General features: G+C 53.7%; 6 protein-coding genes across 6 annotated transcripts; 4 read left to right on the top strand and 2 right to left on the bottom strand.

Moving 5' to 3' along the window:
- Positions 1–549: 549 nt before the first annotated feature.
- On the top strand, positions 550–1,263 carry A1O1_06929 (uncharacterized protein; the record flags this gene model as incomplete). Its single annotated transcript, XM_007727806.1, has 1 exon — positions 550–1,263. One exon carries the CDS (start codon positions 550–552, stop codon positions 1,261–1,263), a length of 714 nt encoding a protein of 237 aa, XP_007725996.1.
- A 45-nt stretch (positions 1,264–1,308) lies between these two features.
- On the top strand, positions 1,309–1,668 carry A1O1_06928 (uncharacterized protein; the record flags this gene model as incomplete). The annotated part of the gene is made up of 1 exon (XM_007727805.1): positions 1,309–1,668. The coding sequence occupies one exon, from the start codon at positions 1,309–1,311 to the stop codon at positions 1,666–1,668; it is 360 nt and encodes a 119-aa protein (XP_007725995.1).
- Positions 1,669–2,227: 559 nt separating this feature from the next.
- On the top strand, positions 2,228–4,096 carry A1O1_06927 (alkaline phosphatase; the record flags this gene model as incomplete). Its single annotated transcript, XM_007727804.1, has 1 exon — positions 2,228–4,096. One exon carries the CDS (start codon positions 2,228–2,230, stop codon positions 4,094–4,096), a length of 1,869 nt encoding a protein of 622 aa, XP_007725994.1.
- Positions 4,097–4,669: 573 nt separating this feature from the next.
- A1O1_06926 (uncharacterized protein) lies at positions 4,670–8,889 on the bottom strand (the record flags this gene model as incomplete). The annotated part of the gene is made up of 2 exons (XM_007727803.1): positions 4,670–8,639; positions 8,693–8,889. 2 exons carry the CDS (start codon positions 8,887–8,889, stop codon positions 4,670–4,672), a joined length of 4,167 nt encoding a protein of 1,388 aa, XP_007725993.1.
- A 2,492-nt stretch (positions 8,890–11,381) lies between these two features.
- Positions 11,382–14,294, top strand: A1O1_06925 (uncharacterized protein; the record flags this gene model as incomplete). The annotated part of the gene is made up of 1 exon (XM_007727802.1): positions 11,382–14,294. The coding sequence occupies one exon, from the start codon at positions 11,382–11,384 to the stop codon at positions 14,292–14,294; it is 2,913 nt and encodes a 970-aa protein (XP_007725992.1).
- Positions 14,295–15,467: 1,173 nt separating this feature from the next.
- A1O1_06924 (uncharacterized protein) lies at positions 15,468–17,680 on the bottom strand (the record flags this gene model as incomplete). The annotated part of the gene is made up of 2 exons (XM_007727801.1): positions 15,468–16,712; positions 16,769–17,680. The coding sequence occupies 2 exons, from the start codon at positions 17,678–17,680 to the stop codon at positions 15,468–15,470; spliced, it is 2,157 nt and encodes a 718-aa protein (XP_007725991.1).
- Between the last annotated feature and the right edge of the window lie 858 nt (positions 17,681–18,538).

Below are 18,538 nucleotides of genomic sequence, written 5' to 3'. Positions count from 1 at the left end.
AAGGACAGAGTAGTATGAGTATCGTGTGCTTCTTTCTGTGTAGATTCTCATCTGCTCTTCGCTCCTTCCCAGTTTGCGCAATGTGGTTAGTCAGCTGCCTGTAGAACCATCTGCAATTCAACGTTGGGCCAGATTGGAACCTTGGACTATCACTTTCGAATCCTCTTGACACGACTGCTTGATGTATTCTCTGGGACTGTTCATAATGCAGCTCTCGGCCCTTCACCACCTTCTGAACTCCCTGGCATCCCTGACCCGGTGAACAGGCCGTTAGACGAGTATCATCTTGACATTTTCGGACAACAACACAACCTCTACAATCTATACACTCAAATATGTCTTTGCTTCCACGTGCCAGCACCTTCTTCGCACTCACAGATCACTGAGGCCCTGACCAAAGGCCTTGAACGACTGTCTGATGGTTTCCCATGGATTGCAGGGCAGGTGGTCCACGAAGGTGGACCTACGGGAATCTACAAGATCGTTCCATTCAAGCGGATCCCTCAGCTGGTGACAAAAGATCTTCGGGACGATCCAACAGTACCTTCTATGGACAAGATAAGGGATGCAGGGTTTCCTATGAGCATGCTGGCTGAGAAGGTCATCTGCCCGCGCAACACGCTGGCCGCGAAGACGGCAGTAGGAAATGACCCAGCACCCGTGTTCATCGTGCAGGCTAACTTCATCACTGGTGGTCTCCTGCTCGCCTTCGTTGGCCAGCATAATGTCATGGACATGACCGGACAGGGCCAGATCATCCGGCTCCTCTCCAAAGCCTGTCACAACGAACCGTTCACCGACGACAAGCTTGTGGTGGGCAATCAGGACCGTCGCGACACCATCCCTCTGCTTGACGAGCCATTTGACCCGTCTGTCGAACTTGCTAGACAGCTTGCAAAGCCACCTGCGTCTATTCCCAATGCTGAGAGCACATCTTCAGAGGCAGGAGCAAAGGTTCCAATGAACCCTCATACAGCCCCTACGAAATGCTCGTGGGCGTGTTTCGTATTTTCATCGACAGCGCTTGCGGCGTTGAAGTCACTCGCTGTGAGCACCATGACCGGAAACACGGGTTATATGTCGACAGACGATGCACTGAGCGCCTTCATCTGGCAATCCATCATGCGAGCTCGGCTGCATCGCTTAGATCCCAAAGAAGAGGTCACGTTTGCACGCGCAGTCGACCCACAGCCCTTTCTAGGCATTCCAAAGACATATTTGGGTGTGGTGCAGAACATGACATACCATACATACGTGCTGTAGCAGCTGTTAGACCAGCCGCTGGGCAGTGTGGCATCAAATCTGCGGATGGCCTTGGACCCGGCAACGACACGGGTAGCGTACAATACCCGTGCCCTGGCCACTTTCATGCAGAGGTCTCCAGAAAACCGAAGCCTTGTTTCAGTCACAGCGACACTTGATCTGGGTTCGGACATCATGCTCAGCTCGTGGGCTAAAGAGAAACTCCATCACCTCGATTTTGATCTGGGTCTAGGCAAGCCCGACGCTGTGCGTAGACCGGCATTTGATCCCGTCGAGAGTCTGCTATATCTGTTGCCTCGAGCTTTGGATGGGGAGATCGCGGCTGCAATTTGTTTGAGAGACGAAGATATGGAGAGGTTGAAAGCAGACAAGCAATTCAAGGAATATGCCAGGTATATCGGATGAGGAGATTCGCGCGCTGAATGCTGAGGGCAACTGGTGTATCATGATCCTTGCAGGTTTCTGCGGCTTTTCATGCTGCAGGCGACGCTGAATGTTCAGTCTCTGAACCCTGGACAGGCTGGACAGGTTTCTGAGGCTGTATCCTTGATGCACCCGTGTGAAAGAGGCCACAGCCGCATATCGGATGTGGCAATACCTACCTCTCTATACTACTCCAGAGCTGATGTTCGTTGTGAAGTGGTTGTTCTTACCTAAACAATAATGTGATATGGACAATCTACATAAAGGTATTCAGCAATTGTTGTGAACGTAAAAACGGAAGACCACCACTGGCAGCTCGTAGTGATATAGAATGGGCATTGTGTCCACAAATACTCCACCGTATGTTATGGATGTTGTATCACTACGGTGGATGTCAAAACTCTCAATGGCTATCCCTGCTGCGACGCATGTGGCATGGCAGACTGCACCCGATTGCGTCTATCAACACATCTCTGGCTTCATGAAACCATACCCGTCTACGCGCTGTTCCATTTTGCACAGAGAGGCCAGATAGACCAGCATGACGCGGTCCGAAGAGCCTCTCCTAGCGAGACCGGCATCACCCAACTCGTCGACCAACGAGATCGAGGAGGAAGATGCGCTCCTGACGGGCCAGCCCACGAACCGATCACCTACATCCAAAGCACGGAAATGGAGAGAAGCCGGCCTGTTCGTATGGGCGGTACTCGCCACCGCTGCGGTCATCGTTCTAGCCGTCGTCTACCAGCACGAATCGTCAGTGGCACGCTCAAGACCGAAGACCGGGGGATGGGGTCCAGACGGGAAGCCGAGCGGCAAGCGCAACATGATATTCATGGTGTCAGACGGCATGGGCCCGACGTCTCTGTCCTTGACGAGGAGCTGGAGACAATACACCAGTGGACTACCCATTGACGACCTCCTAGTGCTGGACAGACACCTGATCGGGTCGTCGAGGACACGCAGCTCGAGCAGCCTGGTGACGGACTCGGCGGCCGGCGCGACGGCGTTTTCGTGCGGCTTCAAGAGCTACAATGGTGCGATTTCGGTGTTGCCCGACCACACGCCGTGTGGGACGGTGCTGGAAGCGGCCAAACGAGCGGGATACATGACGGGGTTGGTGGTGACGACGCGGCTGACCGATGCCACGCCGGCGTGCTTTGCAGCGCATGCCAACCGGCGGGAATACGAAGATCTGATCGCCGAACAGATGGTCGGCCATTACCCGCTTGGCCGGGTGGTGGACCTGCTCATCGGCGGAGGACGATGCCATTTCCTGCCCAACACCACTGAAGGGTCGTGCAGAGCCGACTCGACCGACGTGGTGGCCATGGCCAAGGACGACTTCGGGTACCAGTACATCGACAACCGGGCGGATTTCGACAACCTTGACAACCAAAACGGTCATCTCGACCTGCCTCTCCTGGCTCTGCTGGCTGACACCGACATCCCCTATGAGATCGACCGGGCCCAGGTGTCGGACGTGTACCCGAGCGAAGCGGAGATGGCCAGACTCGCGCTCAAGGCATTGTCCGCTGCGACCAAGGACTCGGACAAGGGCTTCTTCCTCATGATCGAAGGGTCCCGGATCGACCATGCCGGCCATGCCAACGACCCGGCGGCCCAAGTGCGCGAAGTCATGGCCCACGACGAAGCATTCGACGCAGTACTCAAGTTCCTTGACGGCGACGAGACAGAAGGCGTGCTCGTGTCCACGTCGGACCATGAGACGGGTGGTCTCGCCACCGCCAGACAGCTTCACGAGTCATACCCCCAGTATCGATGGTATCCGGAAGTCCTGGCCAACGCGAGCCACTCGTACGAGTTCATGGCGCGGGAGTGGCGCAAATACCTCGACTCCTCGTCTTCGCTGTCGCGTGGCGAAAAAGCCATCAAGCTCGCCGACATGATCTCTTCAGACCTCGGCATCACAGACTACAGCGACGACGAAATCGACGCCATCATCGACGCCTCGCCGGTCTGGCCTCCGGCGTACCACTTTGCCGACATGATTTCGCGCCGCGCCCAGGTCGGCTGGTCCACGCACGGCCACAGCGCTGCGGACGTCAACATCTACGCCTCGCACCCTACTCATGCCCCGGGACTGGTGGGCAACCACGAGAACATCGAAGTTGGCCAGTTTATCGCCGAGTACCTCGACCTCGATCTCGAGCCGGTCACCAAGGAGCTGAGGGAGAAGAAGGTCAAGACTTCCTATTCCGCTTCTGCATCCCATTCCGGCAATCAAACCGCTGCATCTGAAGGTTGGGGCGAGTGGATGGGTCCGCCTGGGTTACCGGCCAATGATAACGCACAACTTGTCTCGCTTGACGAGTATCATGGCGACTTCAAGCATCGGAAACGCGAAGCCGAAGCTGCAATGGACTGTGGCTGTGGCATGAAGCATTGAAATTGAAAAACAGCCGGCCTACATCAGACTGTGCCACGGACTGTGCCACGGACTGTCATTGCGACTTGAAGCATGAATTGACAGCCACACTGAGTTTACATAGCATCACCTGGTACGGAACAGACTGGACAGAACTGCACTGCAACCCGTTGAGGAACAAACTGGACGGCACTGGACTGCAACCCGTTGAGCTGCAAGTTCGTGGGTGATTGCTTGCTTGCTTGCTCACTTGCTGGCAAACATTGCGCCGGGCTTAGATTCAAGAACTAGCGAATATCATCAAGGGCGCACGGCGGCGTTGGTTGATGGGATGATATGATACAATACAATTACTTGCCTGGTTCATGCCGTGCTCTTTTCCTTACTTCTAAGAGCTGTGACCATCGACCGAGCTCTTAGTCGAAGCTACCCGAGAGAACATCCCGAACTGATGTAGAGTTGATCGGCAGCGATCAAGCATGTTACAGTAGAGAACATAGTGTAGGTAGATTCAACACCTTCTCAAGGATTACTTGCTACCTGCGAAGCATCTCGGTTCGAGAGTGGTTCGATAGTCCCTCAGCCTGCTAGAACTCACGACTTATACTGAGATTGTGCAGCATCTTCCTCCCCAGGTGTGACCAGCCGCACGCTCTTTCTGGAACCGCTGAAGCCTGTTTGAGCCGTCGGCTTGCTGCGACCATTTCCTCGCTTGTCGGGCATACTCCGCTCATCACCACTTTGGGTTGCCCGCTCGGCAGCCGCACTGTTACGCAGCGCCACTCGCGCCTTGTCGACTGCTGGGCTGGGTGTTGCTCGGAGAGGATCTCGTTTTGTCGAGCCAGTTCCTGCACTGCTTCCACGGATGAGTTTTGCTTCTTCTTCTCTGTTTATTTGTTCCTGAATGCGCTGGACGCGGGTCAGCCCCGGCCCACAGTCACACCCGCAGCCTTGTGACGGACAGGCGCCTTCACTGAAAGGCTGAGCAAACCATTCCATCATGCAACGGACATGTCCTGAATGTCCGCACGCTTGGCAGAACATCCACATGTCCCCGGCCTGGCCCCCGCTTTGCATGTCAGATCCGCCTGGTGAGGTCGGCGCAGATGTGCCGCCCTGATCAGTCCTGATCGATTCGCAGATTGGACACACACCCCTGATCCTCCGACACGCGTCACAAACGTTCGTCCCAGGAGGCATAACTCTCTGACAGTTCGCGCAAGCTGCCGAGACACTCATGGGATCCCCATTGGTGAGGCTGCCACTATTCTGCTTGTTGCTCTCTGCAGCATGGATTCGAGGGTACTGAAGCTCCACACACATCTTCCTCACGAGTGCCGCAGACTCAAAATATCCCATCTGTTTCAGGTATTGCAGATGATTTTCGAAAATGCTTTCGATCATACGGTGGCCAAGGTCAGGTGTCATCAGTCTATCAGCAAGAGACTCCGCTCCTGCGGAACCCGATCGCTCGAGATTTCGAAAGCTGGGGTCGAAGAAGTATGGGTGAACATGCAGAAGCAGATGAGTCGAGAATTGTCCATGTCCGATACCATTGTCGACGTCAAAAGCAACACTCTGACATATCAATGGCAGTGACGACCAGGCGAAGGGCAGTTTCGGCTCATACCTTGACAAGTCAATGGGCCGGAAATCTTCAAACAGATACGCCTCCTTGTCAAGGTCTTCCATCGACATAGCTGCGGAGATATCATCCGCATGTCGACCATCCTTGTCATTTACAGAGATATCCTTCTCCGTGCGAATCGGGTTGAACGTATGAATACGTGGCTTGGGGAGTGATGACCCTTCTTCGAAATGGAATATATCTGGAGATGATGAGACCCCCGTCTCTAAATGCAGATTCTGAGCCGATCCAAGTCCATTTCCGGCGTCCCACGTTGTGTGATCCTCTGCTCCGGTGCCCCTCCCCACGTCCTGACCAGACAAGTCGTGTCCAGGACTCATGTCCAGTAGTGTGTTGTCGGTAGGAGGTCCGCTCGTCGCCTCCTCCGGAGCAGCATCAGATCTCTGCTCCGACCTTGGTCGCGACCGACTGTAGTCATCAAAAGACGATTCATCGAGCTCAGTATCCTCCGCGTCATGGTTGTTTGCAGTTCGCCCACGAATATTCCCGCCACCGAATCCAGGCGACTCGAATGACTGCCCAAGCGACCTGGCTTTGTGCGAGCTATCGGTTGATGCGGAAAACATGGGAAAGCTTTCGGCCGAGTCGTGTCTGACATCAGGTACAGGCTTGCTGGCCGATTCGTCCAATGTAAATATAGGCCGAGCCTGCACGCGATAGTCCCTCAACGCAGCTCTGCGATCCTCATGATTCTGAGTCTCTCGTTTGGTACGCTGGATATCAGACGGCCCGCCTTTGGCCGCCTGCGACGGTGACATCCCTGCCCTTTCCATTTCGTTGGTTATCTGGCTTGCATTAGAACGCACAGGTCTGAGTATTTCCGGCGAGGAGGCATTGGATGTCGCTCCACGCTTCGGGCTGTTTATAAGGGCCCGAGCAGCAGCAGCAGCAGTCGTGTGTGAGGTCAGTAGGGCGGGAGGAAGAGGCGCAATATTCTCAATTCTGTCATCACTACTCAACCCACTCCATCTCTTGTGGTCTTGAGGAGGCGAGTTTGGGAGTGGTTTGGCTAGTGGTGTGGTCATATTCGATGTACTGTCCCGTTCTGACCCTTGGTGTGCACGATCGGCCTCCACCAGGCCTTTTAAAAGACTGTTCATCAATTTCTGCGACCTACCTTCGCTCTTAACATTGAGGCCTTGATGAGGAAGTCCAGCCAGAGGGGAGACTGTGGTTCGGTGACCGCCTGCGCGGAAGCTCTCCAACGTCTCCCGTCTCCTGGCGGCGTCGGCCCTTCGCTTTGCGCGATTCGCGTCGGCCCAATCCTTGAGCTCCGGAACAATGACTGCTCCCAATATTCTCCATGATTGAGCCATGCGGTGCATAGATACAGCGTCACATGCGGCGGCATTCTGGTTGAAGGCAGCCTCTAAACGAGGGAGAATGGTCTGCGGAGACCTCCTCCGCTCTTCGGCGGATGCTGGGATCGCATATTGTGACGCCAGGGACTCAACCACTTCTGGCTGGGCGGCCACACCGACAACATGGCCAGCCATACCTACCTGCGCATTACTAAACGTTTCGCCGCAGCCGAAGACAGCCTTATCGAGAGGCAGGACGTGTGTCTTATCATCCAGTGAGGGCGGACTGCTTGCTTGAGATTTGTTGGACCTGGAAGACGCGATTGTTCTACCAGCTCGTCGGGAACTCGCCCCAACCGATGTTTCAAGGCTACCTTCGTCATCTGTGAAACTCCGACTCACTGCACCATCATCACCGCTGCTGAGTTTGTCTTTGGGAACCGTCAAGAGACCAACTGCCGCGGCATCCAGCGAGAATCCGCGCCGAAAATCTCTATCCTCACTGAACGTGTAGTACTCTCCGTCAGGCATGAATTCTGAAGCGCACGGTGGAAGCTGGGTGTAGAAAGGTGCAGTATGCTTGAGATCCCACTGGGTAAAAATCCCTTCATCCCCGACTGTCCACAGCATGTCTTTGTTGGCCCACAGCATATCGTTTGGTGGCGTGCTATATTTTTCGAGTTCGCGAAAAGGTAGCAGCGGTCTTCGAAGATCCCAGATATGGATCCTGGGGTCATCATGATAGTAGGAGACGGCGACTTGCGTGCTCTGCCAATGACCGGATTCCGAGGTCTCCGAGGTCCTACACGGAGGCCTCCACCTGATATTTCGGATCGCATGAGGCGCCTTAAGTTGGAGAACAGGCTTCTGCCGGCGATTGTCACTCTGCAAATCCCACACCCGGATGTATTTGTCGAAGCCTCCAGATATCACGTGCCGGCCATCAGGATGCCAATCTAGAGAATAGCATGCCTTCTCGTGTCCACTGATACTCAGGATGGGCCGCGAAGGAGAGCGGGCATCCCACTTCTGGATGAGTCCTCCGTCCGCACAAACAGCAAAATCGAGCGGTTCTAGGGCCGATGGGGACCAGCGAACGTCTCGCACAGCACTTCGGACGTCGAACCTTCGAAATGCTTTGTCTGGCTTGATACGCAGATCCCAGAGCCTGACAGACTTGTCTTGGCTGGCTGAAAGTAACAGATACCCTGCTGACGGGTCGAAGTCCAACTTGTTGATCTGACCTGTATGCTCGTGAAGCCAAGCGAATTCCGTCTTAAGGCCCGATGCTTTCAAGTCGTACAGGGCAATGCGACCATTCGTAGCTGCAGTGGCTATGATATGGTTCCAATGTCCGGTTGACCATCTCACATCCCTTGCGGGCAGATATTCCCTGCGCTTGCCGACCTCGTTTGACTGGGGCGAAGTATGAGTCGAGGCGTAGGAAGTGATAGCCGCCCGAAGGTTAAGGTCCTCGGTGACCTTGCCATCATGGACACGAACGGTCTTGAGAATGTCCTTCCCGGCTAGGATGGCATGCGTTCCGGCCTGATTGATGTCAAGAGCGGCAATCGGGATCCCAGTGCGATGGGTGGCAATGGGTGAGGCAAGAGAACTGAGATATCCCGTTAGTCCATGCACAAGTAGCAAGCGATCTGCGAATCCAACCTGTAGGTGGGTAGGGATGTGATTTGGCGCAGCGCATGATCACGGTCGCCTTGGGATGGGCCGCCATGAGATTTTGCACCAATGTGCTTGCCCCAGGGTGCTATGATTCTTTGCAGTTGGCCAAGCCGGCTGGGAGGGAGAGGTGGTGCTGGAGGAGGAAGGAGATCGTGAGGGTCTGTGAAGTCGGAATCGGTCATGATGCTCTGTATGCGTCTTTGTAACCGCTCACATGTCGGATGTCGATGGCCAGCACGCTAACGCCGCAAGGTAGAATCCCGAGATACATGGCCAACCGGAAAAGCCATCACTGAAATGGATGGCTGGCCGATGGCTTATGCGGCGGTGCTGCAAGTCGGCTGCAGGTTATCAATGCAATGCCAGGAGAGAGGGCGCCGAAAGGTGGTAGTATGTCTGGAGGAGACAATTCTGATGAAGCGACCAAAGGGCTCCAGGGCGACGACAGAGAAGCAGAGTTGAGTGGCTGTAAGGCTGCGGAATCGAACATAGTCCGTGATTGGATAAGGCGCTGGATGACAGCGCGGAGGTACCTGGCGAGCCTAGACACATACCCAACGAGCCTAAAGAAGCCTAATAGATCATAGCTGCAGCGGGAGTGCGATGTGCATGCCCCCGCTGGGTCAGACACTCTCTCTGGGCAGTCCAAAATATTAGTACCCAGGTACCTTATGCACGAAAGCCGGGGATGCAAGTCTGCCGCACACCTACTACCTTAGGCTGGGCCAGCCTATAACCTTGACTGGGTGTCGAGGCGATATACCTGGTCTATAAAGCCCGGGGAAGTGTTGCCGCCCAAGTAAATGAGGTGCTTCATAGGGGAATTGTTGCTGAACAGCAAACAATTTAGGTGCTTACCTTAATACCTGAGGTACGCACTCTCCTTTGTGCGCCTTTTCTACAGAGTACGGTCACCTGTACCAGATAAGGCCAGTACTAGTAGTAGTAGTAGAGTGAAGAACTACTGCTACTGCACGCCGCGCAGCTGTCTACAGGAGCCTCGCATACTACGGATAGAGCGTGCCTGGTCTTCGGACGACTCACTGGGTTTTGGGCAGCAGACGTCGTGGTTTTCCTGCTGTCTTTTCTCTTCGCTCCCCTGCAACTCTATCCCTTCGGCTAACATCAATGGAGTACCTAGAAAAGGTCTTCTGCTAGCAGACGCCTTGCTGAGCGGTGAGCAGGCTGCGCTCAATATCTCCATTCTCGAAATCGCGCAGTTGAATCTGTGTCTATTCCTCTCTCATGGTTCATTTATCCATCCTCCAATCCTCCAACCCTCCAATCCGGGTACCTACCTGCAAGGAAGCCTCCCTCTATCCGTACGCTGTCTTTGTCGGCGAGCGCAGACTTCCAGCAATCGTCATGCTACCGGCCCTCTTCCTGCGCCGACCACATTGCGGAAGTCAACTACGTACCTATCAAGCGACCGACCACTACCTAATCGTTCATGACCGTTATGAAATCGAATATAATCCTCTAGACTCGTCCTCTTTAGCCAGCATGCCTTCCTCTCCTCCGTCTACAGTATCAGTACTTCAATGTCTCGGTTGTGACTAACTGGCTTCTGTTGCCCTTGTCACTGCACTCGTCTCACCCAAAGCAAGCAGCGAGCAAAGATCAAAATCATCACCATATTTCCTACGGTTGCTTGCCTTCCCAAGGACTGCTCTGACCCAAGCGCACACATCGATTTGGACATCTCTGTTTCTCACATAAGATACTACTGTGATATACCACCTACATCGTATACAATCATAGGGGGATCTGGCATCTGACACTTGTATGCAGTGGACACGCCACAGCAGCAGCAGCAGTGGTACAGTTCCTCTAGTGGACGCGGACGCGGCCTTTTATTCCAGCAAGACTACCGTCTCTGCCACCAGACTGCGGGTGCCACACGGTGGTCCAAGGGCTTCCAGACTCTCGTCAGACCCAAGAGAGACCGACCTTGGGATCTAGGGACCCCCACCATCAACGCCCGCTCGCACACACCCTCCCCGCCCCATCCCGATACCGAAACCATCCACCCCCAAGCCCGATCGAGGCTCAGCTCAATAAACTTGAAGCCATTAGTATTATTTGGCACCCACAATCTTCAGTCTGTTCTTGTCACGCGACAAGCGCGATCGCAATCCTCGATCCGGCCAAGCGAACCCTACTTCACCCAACCCTACAACTTGAAGGTTGGAGCTTCGCCTCCAAACCCCCCGGCTTGCCACTAGAAGGCCTCCTCGCACGTCGTCATATTATCACATACACTTCCAACAGTGCCACAGGTGCTTCTACGCTCTGTTCATCACCTGTCCATCTTAACATCACGGTCGCTATTTCATTCCTCTACTCTCGATTCTCTTTCTTTGTGGTACTACTCCCTTCTGTCACTCGCTCATCTTCAAGGTCCAACGAAGATACTCCCCGGCCACGCTCGACTACTGGTTCGATCTTCAGTTTTCGACGACCCGAGGGAGCACAGACGAACCGCCTGTCCCGCCCTCTTTCAAACCCGAGGAGCAACACGACACCACGCTTACAGTCTTCGGTCGGTGATTTGAATAATAAAGCAGGGACTCACAACCCGGTTTCCTTTTCATCCTTGGGTGGCTTTCTCATTTTGATTTTGCTTTTTGATTCTGCTCTGGCCGATTCCGTTGGTGGCGAGGTTTGAAGGAACATGCGTGGGAAACCAGATTTGAGTGCCATTCAAGCCTCTCTTCGGGTCTTGAATGCAGCAAAATTGGCATACCCAGCTGTGGTCCTGATCATTTTCGTCGTTGCATTCATCACATATGGCATCAAGACCGCCCCCGATGATGGAGATAAGGTCCGAATCCATTCTATGCGTGGGCCTGGAGGAAGGCCTCTTCCAGTCCGCCGCAAATCCGCCAATCAAGTCAAAGCAGCAGCGGCTGTGAAAGATCTCTCCCCAGCAATGAAGACGTTCTTCAAGATCGGTCAGGCCGGTATCGTTCTGACATTTTTGGCAAATGCTGGCCTTCTCCTTTGCCAAACCATATGGGAACGGAGTGAGGAGTGGTGGCCCGGACAGAACGCCGTTATTTATGTTGTTGCGTCCACCTTCGTCTGGATGGTGACGTTCATTTCCATCCTGGATTGCAAGCCCTCGCCAAACGTGGTTCATTTGGTCACCTGGATCTGTGCAGTGCCTCTGGAAGCTATCATTGTTGCTACCAGCCTTCGAATCTACACGGCCCCACACTACGAACCGCGGGTCGGCGACCAACTGGGTGGCAAGTACAGGAAATCCATTACCGGTTGGGAAACGCTTGAAGTCATCATCTATATCCTTCGGCTTGTTCTCCTTGTAGGTATTTCGATTGTTTTCTCCTCCATCAAGTTCAACTGTCTTTGGATGAAGCATTCCCACTCCACCGAAGAGCATGAACGGACTCCGCTGCTGGACGGTAATAGTGAAGCCGGCCGGCGGGCTAACGGGCACGCCAATGGTACTGCGCAGCGAGGCCCGACAACGGAACATAAGGAGCAAGTTGATGCTTGGGCCAAGCCAACCGAGGTCCCAAATATTTCCTGGTACGCATATCTACGAGGATTCGTGCTGTTGATTCCATACCTATGGCCAAAGAAGTCCGTCAAGCTTCAGATGTTGGCTGGGACATGTATCGTGATCATGATTGCGCAACGGGTCATCAACGTTTTCGTGCCTGTCATGGTTGGCAAGATCACCGATGCGTTGTCGGGTGACGATGGCAGAGGTGTTCGAGCTCCGTGGCTCTACATCTCCTTGTACATCATATTCAGGTGGCTCCAAGGATCGCAAGGCATTTTGTCGGCAGCGAGGTCAATATTGTGGATCCCCGTGGAGCAGTATTCCTACCGTGCCATCTCGACCGCCGCCTTCGAGCACGTCCACAACCTCAGTGCCGAATTCCATACCGGAAAACGTACGGGAGAACTGATCTCAGCGTTGAATAAAGGAAGCTCCATCAACTCTTTTCTCGAAATGGTCACGTTTCAGGTTGGCCCCATGGTCTTCGACCTGGTTGTTGCTGTCGTCTATCTCACTGTCAAGTTCGACGCCTACCTAGGCTTGGTGGTGGCGATGGTCACCTTCCTCTACATCTATGTCACCATCCGCCTGGCCGCTTGGAGAGTCACGCTTCGTCGGAATTATGTAAATGCTGATCGAGAGATGGAGGCGGTGAAGAATGATTCCCTCCATTCCTGGGATACCGTGAAGTACTTCAACGCCGAAGACTACGAGTTCAACCGTTACAGGACTGCAATCAAGACGATGCAAAGTTATGAATACTGGGTTGAGGTTACTCTGTCATACATGAACACCGTGCAGGGGGCTTTGTTCATGATTGCTTTGCTTGTGGCCAGTTTCATCGAGGCGTTTGAGGTTGCCCAAGGAGACCAGACCGTGGGCAATTTCGTCCTTCTCATAACATACATGGCGCAGCTGCAGGGACCATTAAACTTCTTTGGGACCTTTTACAGATCAATCCAATCGAACCTCATCAACGCCGAAAGAATGTTGGAGCTCTTCAAGGAGCAGCCTCATGTCACCGACCGGGAGGGCGCAAAGACTCTGCAAGAGTGCTCAGGGGACATTATGTTTGACAATGTGACTTTCAGCTACGACAAGCGACGACCTGCCCTCAACCAGCTGAGCTTCCACTGCCCTCCTGGGACCACTACCGCTCTCGTCGGCGAGTCAGGTGGAGGGAAAAGCACAGTGATGAGACTGATCTTCCGTTACTACAACCCCGATTCTGGACAGATCAAGGTCGACGGCATCGATGTCCAAGATATCACAATCGACTCTCTACGCCGATTCATCGGTGTTGTGCCGCAAGATTGTAATTTATTCAATGAATCAATCATGTACAACCTTCGATATGCCAATCAACACGCCACGGATGAGGATATATTCAATGCTTGCAGAGCTGCATCCATCCATGACCGAATACTCCAATTCCCAGATGGCTACAATACCAGGGTTGGGGAGCGAGGTGTTCGTCTGTCCGGGGGCGAACGGCAACGGGTGGCCATTGCACGGACCATTCTGAAGAACCCACGGATTACCATGCTGGACGAAGCTACGGCTGCTCTGGATTCCGAGACCGAGGAGAAGATTCAGGATTCGTTCAACACTCTTGCTGAGGGCCGGACGATGATCATCATCGCCCACCGTCTGAGCACCATCGTAAATGCCGATCAGATCTTGGTGCTATCCAACGGCACAGTGTTCGAGAGAGGTACACACGAAGAGCTTATTGCGCTCGGGGGCAAATATGCTAGCATGTGGCGGAAACAGTCGCGGGCGCAAAAGGCCGCTGCGGAGGCTGCCGAGCTGAGAACAAGAGCTAAAAAGGCACTGGAGGACGCTGAGGCCGATAGTGCCAGTGTCAGTGAAGAAGAGATCGAGCAGGCAAGGAAGCAACGAGACAAAGGTTTCACAAAGGGCCATAAAAGGGTCAACTTTAGTGGCAGTAGTCATCTGCGAGCCAGCTGGCCAGTCGACGACCAGGACGGGGAGGCAGGCAACAGATCAGGAAGCCCTGATCATGGCCACTCTGGCAAACCGCCAGGGCATCCTTGAGCGGACTGATCGAGAGGCATGGTATGGATTGGACAATGGTTGGATGATTGGACTCTGCTCCGATGCGATACGAACCACAAAAGATGTTTTTCGGGGTTTTTTTCTTGGGTGGAATTGACTTTGACTTGGCTTCTTGCACATTTGACTATGAAGACGGCGGTTTCCACGATTGATTATGACGATGTGGAATGACAGCAGAAAGTTGTACAGGCGGTCCCAGATTCCGATGATGAACTGGAGCATGACAGCGGGCGTGATGCGAATACCGCCCAATGGAAAGGCATGAAGACCAGGAAAGCCGGTACATCTCGATGGCGGAAGGAAGACAGTGATTACTGCAGAAGGACGGGTGTCAAAAGCTTGTCGGGAATTGTTCGCCATCTACGGGTTATGCGAATCTGGATGATCGCTGAAGAGCTCGCAGCCTCGCGGCGGCAGTGATGGGGAGTCGGACAACAACAAGACTGGGAGCTTAATCAGACGACATCTCGGCCAATAGGCGTCAAACAGAGCATGTGAGGCATGGGAAGGCTGTGTCTGCCACGGACAGCAGCACGTGTCGAAGGGATCCTTGGTCGATGGACCGACCATTGGGTATGGGGCTCGATTCAGCTTGTACGAGTGTATGAATGCAATAAAATTGGGGCAAGCTCTCCCGTTAGCTGGCTTTCGTCATTCAAGGTCTCTCCGTCATCGTTGTCTCCTGAAATCGGTCGTGGCATGCATGGTAGTAAGTGAGAAGACGATGATTTTCCCCATCGAATGAGTTCCTGTTAGGAGAGACTGGCTGGCTGGATAGACGTGTTCCCCTTTTCCAGACGCCGTAGAGTTCACTCTGTTACTTGTCCGAGGCGATTGGTTTGATGCTCTGGGAGGAGCAATATATTCATACAAATGCGTGGGAGTGGGAGTAGGAGCGGGAGTCATGTCAACCCTGTGGCCAAACAATCCTTCGTATTGCTCAACAATCTCATTTCGTGCCGGTTCGTGTAGTGTCGTGTCGTGTCTCATCAAATCAGCCGTTTTTTCCTTCTTTCTATTTTGACAACAATAAAAGCGCCGCAGAAGACAGAAGACAGACACAAACGGGAGAGAGAGAAAGAAAGAGAGAGAGAGAGAGAGAGAGAGAGAGACATATACCACAGTACACATATCTGTCTCTTCTCACTTCCCTCAGAAGCGCCTTCTTCTCTTGACCGGTGATGGTGCAGCAAGCGCAAGCTCAAGCTCCATGCGTCGCCTGTCAGCTTTCTGGTCTTCCGTCTCCTGTCTTTCTCTTTCTTTCCGTATCTCCCTCGGCGTCTTCTTCTTGGGCCCCCCGTTCTGGAGTTCAGGTTCATGTTCTGGTTCTGTCGATTCTAGACTCCGCTTCCCATTTTCATTACTGCGCGACGGAGCAGAATTAGACGGAGATTTCCGGGGATGTGAAGCAATTTTGGGCTTCGATGTGGCCTGCGACGCAGTAGGAGAAGGCGAGGGAGACGGAGACGGAGTTGAAGTGGCAGACCCGGTCCTGTCCGAGTCGTCATTTTCGTTGCCGCGCCTGTCTCGAGTCCTAGTTCCATGAGTGTTGCCTTGTCGAGACGTTGCTTTATCGGTCGCTTTTTTCGAGGACCGTGGTGTGGGACTTGTTTGTAAGTCGGTGGGTTGGTCGGGCTGTTTGCGGCCGATCCTCCCGAGTCGTCTTCTGGGAGTATTTGCTGATGACTCTTGGGATTGGTTTGGCTTCGGTTTCGCGTCTGGTTCGGGTTCGGGTTCAGGTTTCGATTTCCGTGGCTGTTGTGGTTTAGAGTCAAGTTCGGGTCTGGCTCTTGCGTCGATTTCAAAGTCGGATTCAGAGGCTGTGGAAGTTGTTTCATCTGCGTTGTTGCTGTTGTCCTTGGGGGTTGGTGAGACTTGGTTCTTGGATCGTGCGGATGTAGAGTTGCGGCTCCCTCGTGCTGATGGTGCTCCCTGTTGCCGTGAGGCCTGCGCTGGAGAGGGCGCGGGCGATGGTGTTGGTGTTGGTGACGGTGACGGTGTTGCCTGCTTTTTCTTCCGCAAGCCGCCCAGCTTCGGTTTGTTGTTAGGTTGAGGCTTGACAGGCCGCCGCCTGGATGATTGGGGTTCGGAGTCGTTGTCATCATCATTGTCCTCTGAGGCTGTCGGTGTCGCCGTTGCCGTTGATGCATCCGAACCACGGCGGAGAAGGGGTGTCGGCCTTTCGGCGGAGGACGATGAGCTACGCCTAGTTGCCGATGTGCCAAATGCTTTGGTTGCATTGCGTCGACCCAGGCCGCCAATCTCGGGCGCCGACTTTAGTGCTTCCTTCGAAGGAACCGTTTCCTCTTCTGCATCTCCGTCATCCACACTCGCTGCCTTGGCAGGTTTGCTTGTTTCGGGCGCCTTTGACTTCAACCTATGTGGCGTTGGTTGTCGCTGGTAATGGTTAGACATAGATGGACAACACACCTTTCGGGGTTAACTAAGCTCACCTCGAAATCATCATCACTTCCAGAAGCCGTTGACTCGTCATCAGACTTATGCTGGCGCGGAGCAGCCTTGCGAGTTGGAGGACTAAACTGACGGTTCTTGTCCCCATCCCCATTCAATTTGTCCATTGAGGGAAGTCCGGCGATCCAATCTTCATGCTGAGCTCTCGTGTGCACGAAGCATTTTTCACACCCGCGGACCAGATTGCCCAAACCGGTGCGATCAGCGCCCTCATAGCCATCATCATTGGCGAATTGCTTCGTCCAAGATTTCTCATCAAAGCTCGCCATCCCAGGAACATGCTTCTTCGCCTCTGTCACAGAGATGTGCCCTCCTTTACGAGAGGCCACGCCCGTGATTCCGGGGAAGATCAGGCTCAGGTCAACAGCGGAACTGCCGATTCTATCGAGAAGACGCGAGATGACATGGTCCTTTTCCCGAATGATTCGTAGAAGAGTCGAGATCTTTTCTTGAGACACGGCAACTTCGTGTAGGCTGGGACGGAGGATGCGTTCTGCCAGTTCGGACGAGGGCTGGGGGGTGAGCTTGAAGGTCCATTCCAATGGCCTCAGTGGCTTGGGTAGGTCGACGGAGGTCTTTAAGCGCAGGACGTACCCATCACGCTCGTTGGTTCTGACTAGCACGTTTTGGCCATCTTTCAGGCTCTTACCGATCTTCGATAGTAAGACGTCGAATTGGTCAGACGAGGCGGACGGGTCGATGCTCGTATGCTGGCATGACGCTTCGGCTACGATGTCGTACCGGTCCAATGAGCATTCCCAAATGCAGATGAGGTCGGTGAGTAGGAGTGTGATTGAGTCACTTTCTGTTGAGAGCGAGTAGAAGAGTTTGGGACATTGTCGTCGCGATGGCAGTTGGAGTTCTTGCCAGCCTTCATCATTGAATGCTCCCATAATGAGAGCTATTGAGCCTTCTATGGAGCATTGGCATGGGGATGCACGAGATTAGCTGAGACCACTGGTGCATATCAAGAACACCTGTCACAGCGTGATAGCCCAGGGTGTTGAAGTGGCTGTTGGTGACATACTAAGTTGTAGTTGTCTACAGGCAATGCAAGTGGATGAGGTTACTATTCACGTCGTGGTGACGAACAGCGGAGAAGGTGCGCCTTGCTTATGTAACGATGTTTCACGTGATATATGCATCACGTGTTACTGTCAGGCCTGCACAAGTTCTCCGCGTTTCGAGCCGAGACTCAATAATACAGGTATTTACGAACTAGCGACGTCGACTTCATCAAGGTACCTACAGTCCCTAGTATTGCTGGAATCACATTGCGAGCAGCTTCGTCCGCGCCTATTGCTTCATCCATCCCCTCTGAATGTGATAATATGCACAGTAACATGTGCTAAGCTTCAGCCCAGCTGATCAGCTTACCGCCATCCAGAAACAGCCCCGTGACACATGACTCGGTTAGAGCGATCTTCACTAGTAGGAGGGAGACCTGAACGCGACCCGACAGCTTGGATCACTCCCTTACTTGCTGCTATAGCCTCAATCACAGGACTCATTCCAGGACCCGAACACTGTGCTGTGATGTACTTGAGAAGCTGCATCGTCACTCTCTTCTCCATCAACTGGCCCCAGTCTTATCACAGTCTACCGGTCAAAATGATCACGCAGAGAAGGTGAGGAAACATATGTTCTGAGTATGGCTGCGGCGGCTCCCGCGTTTCAGGCCACAAAGTGTTTGAGAAGCTCGCCATTGCGGTCTTCCAATAGGTCCATCACTCTTCCATCCTGCAGTGCTC

Source organism: Capronia coronata (assembly GCF_000585585.1).
Source record: "Capronia coronata CBS 617.96 chromosome Unknown acBCG-supercont1.6, whole genome shotgun sequence".
Taxonomy (NCBI): Eukaryota; Fungi; Ascomycota; class Eurotiomycetes; order Chaetothyriales; family Herpotrichiellaceae; genus Capronia; species Capronia coronata.
Note: the sequence above shows the minus strand (reverse complement) of the source record. Positions and strands in the feature narration are given on the sequence as shown.